General features: G+C 38.8%; 1 protein-coding gene across 2 annotated transcripts in view; it reads right to left on the bottom strand.

Annotated features, from left to right (window-relative positions):
- Nucleotides 1-1,252, bottom strand: part of ATRN (attractin) — a 100,412-nt gene that overhangs the window by 54,435 nt on the left and 44,725 nt on the right. For both annotated transcript variants that reach the window (XM_012728267.1, XM_004687360.2), the window contains exon 9: nt 701-884. In XM_012728267.1, coding sequence (XP_012583721.1) covers nt 701-884 — 184 coding nt within the window. The remainder of the gene's footprint in view (nt 1-700; nt 885-1,252) is intronic.

Genomic DNA, 1,252 nt, shown 5'->3' with positions numbered 1-1,252 from the left:
AAAAAAAATCACCAACAAAGCCCCATGGATTTCATTGCATGCAAATTACACTTCAATAAAAAAAAATGTACAAAATGATGTAAAAATAAACTGTTATATAATAATAATAAAAAAAAAAACATTGGTTTTATGATAGAACGTAAAATGGCATGAACACATGGTCTACACAGGTGAGGAAAAACGAAAAGGGAGATAAGCCACTGCTCTGTAATGACATTATTCCATAAATTGTTGAAACCTACTTTACATTTATTACAATTAGTATACTTCATTTGGATCAATACGCAGCTCACTCTCTGATGGCTTCACAGAATGAGACTGGCTGCTGACTCCCAGGATGACGCCCCTTACTCACCAAGAACAGGCTAACTAAATAGGTGAGCCCACTTAATTACATAAATATGAATTAGTAGCTATGTAGAAGAACTTATTCCTTAGGATTCAGGAAGCTAAAATTTTTATTCTGAGTGCAGAGAAACTGAAAACCAGTCAAAAACTACCAAGGATTTTCTAATCAACGTCCTGCAAAATCATACGATAAAGCAACTACTAACTACCTCACAGCCAAATGTTTCCTCAATTTCTCTGCGTACAGTGCTGAGCGAAATAATAGGCTAGGTTTGAAAATCAAAATATAGCCCAGCATTCTCTACCAATTGCCTCTCACACCTCAAATGACAGCTCAAAAAGAAGCACTCACCACATCTGGGTGTCCACATCATATCTGTAGAGGTCGTCAGCAAGGCGGTATTTATTGGCGCTGAAGGCCTTGTAACCTCCGTGAACATACAGGGCCCTTGTCCTGCGGTCATACACACTGCTATGGCCATAGCCTCCTTGGACAAGGGCTCCATTTGTGTGCAATATGCCCCATGTGTTCTTGTCTAGAAAGGGAAAACAAAGGCAGAACTTGCAGGCTCTTCTCTAATACGTAAAATACCAAAAAGCTTAGGACCGGAAGAGATTTCAGGAGACTTGATATAAAAGTCCTTTTATTTTTAAAGGAAGGCCACCAATGTTCTAATGTGCCATGTGGGAAAAGAATTACAGTAAATGTAAAAGACTTCTATGCCTCCCAGTTGAACACTTAACTCCCCATGACCGTTAGAGGCCAATACATAGACGTACTTTATAGGCCTGCTTTCTCAAAATACCAATTATAGCTGGTCTACCTAGTCCACAATAACAGAGGTAGTAGTTTAACCAAACGAAGATTACATATTCCAAGGAAATCACACCAGTGTCTAAAGGG

The sequence above is a fragment of the Condylura cristata genome, unplaced genomic scaffold (genome assembly GCF_000260355.1).
Source record: "Condylura cristata isolate star-nosed mole 26May11 unplaced genomic scaffold, ConCri1.0 scaffold00022, whole genome shotgun sequence".
NCBI classification, from domain to species: domain Eukaryota; kingdom Metazoa; phylum Chordata; class Mammalia; order Eulipotyphla; family Talpidae; genus Condylura; species Condylura cristata.
This window is presented reverse-complemented; position numbering and strand designations above follow the sequence as displayed.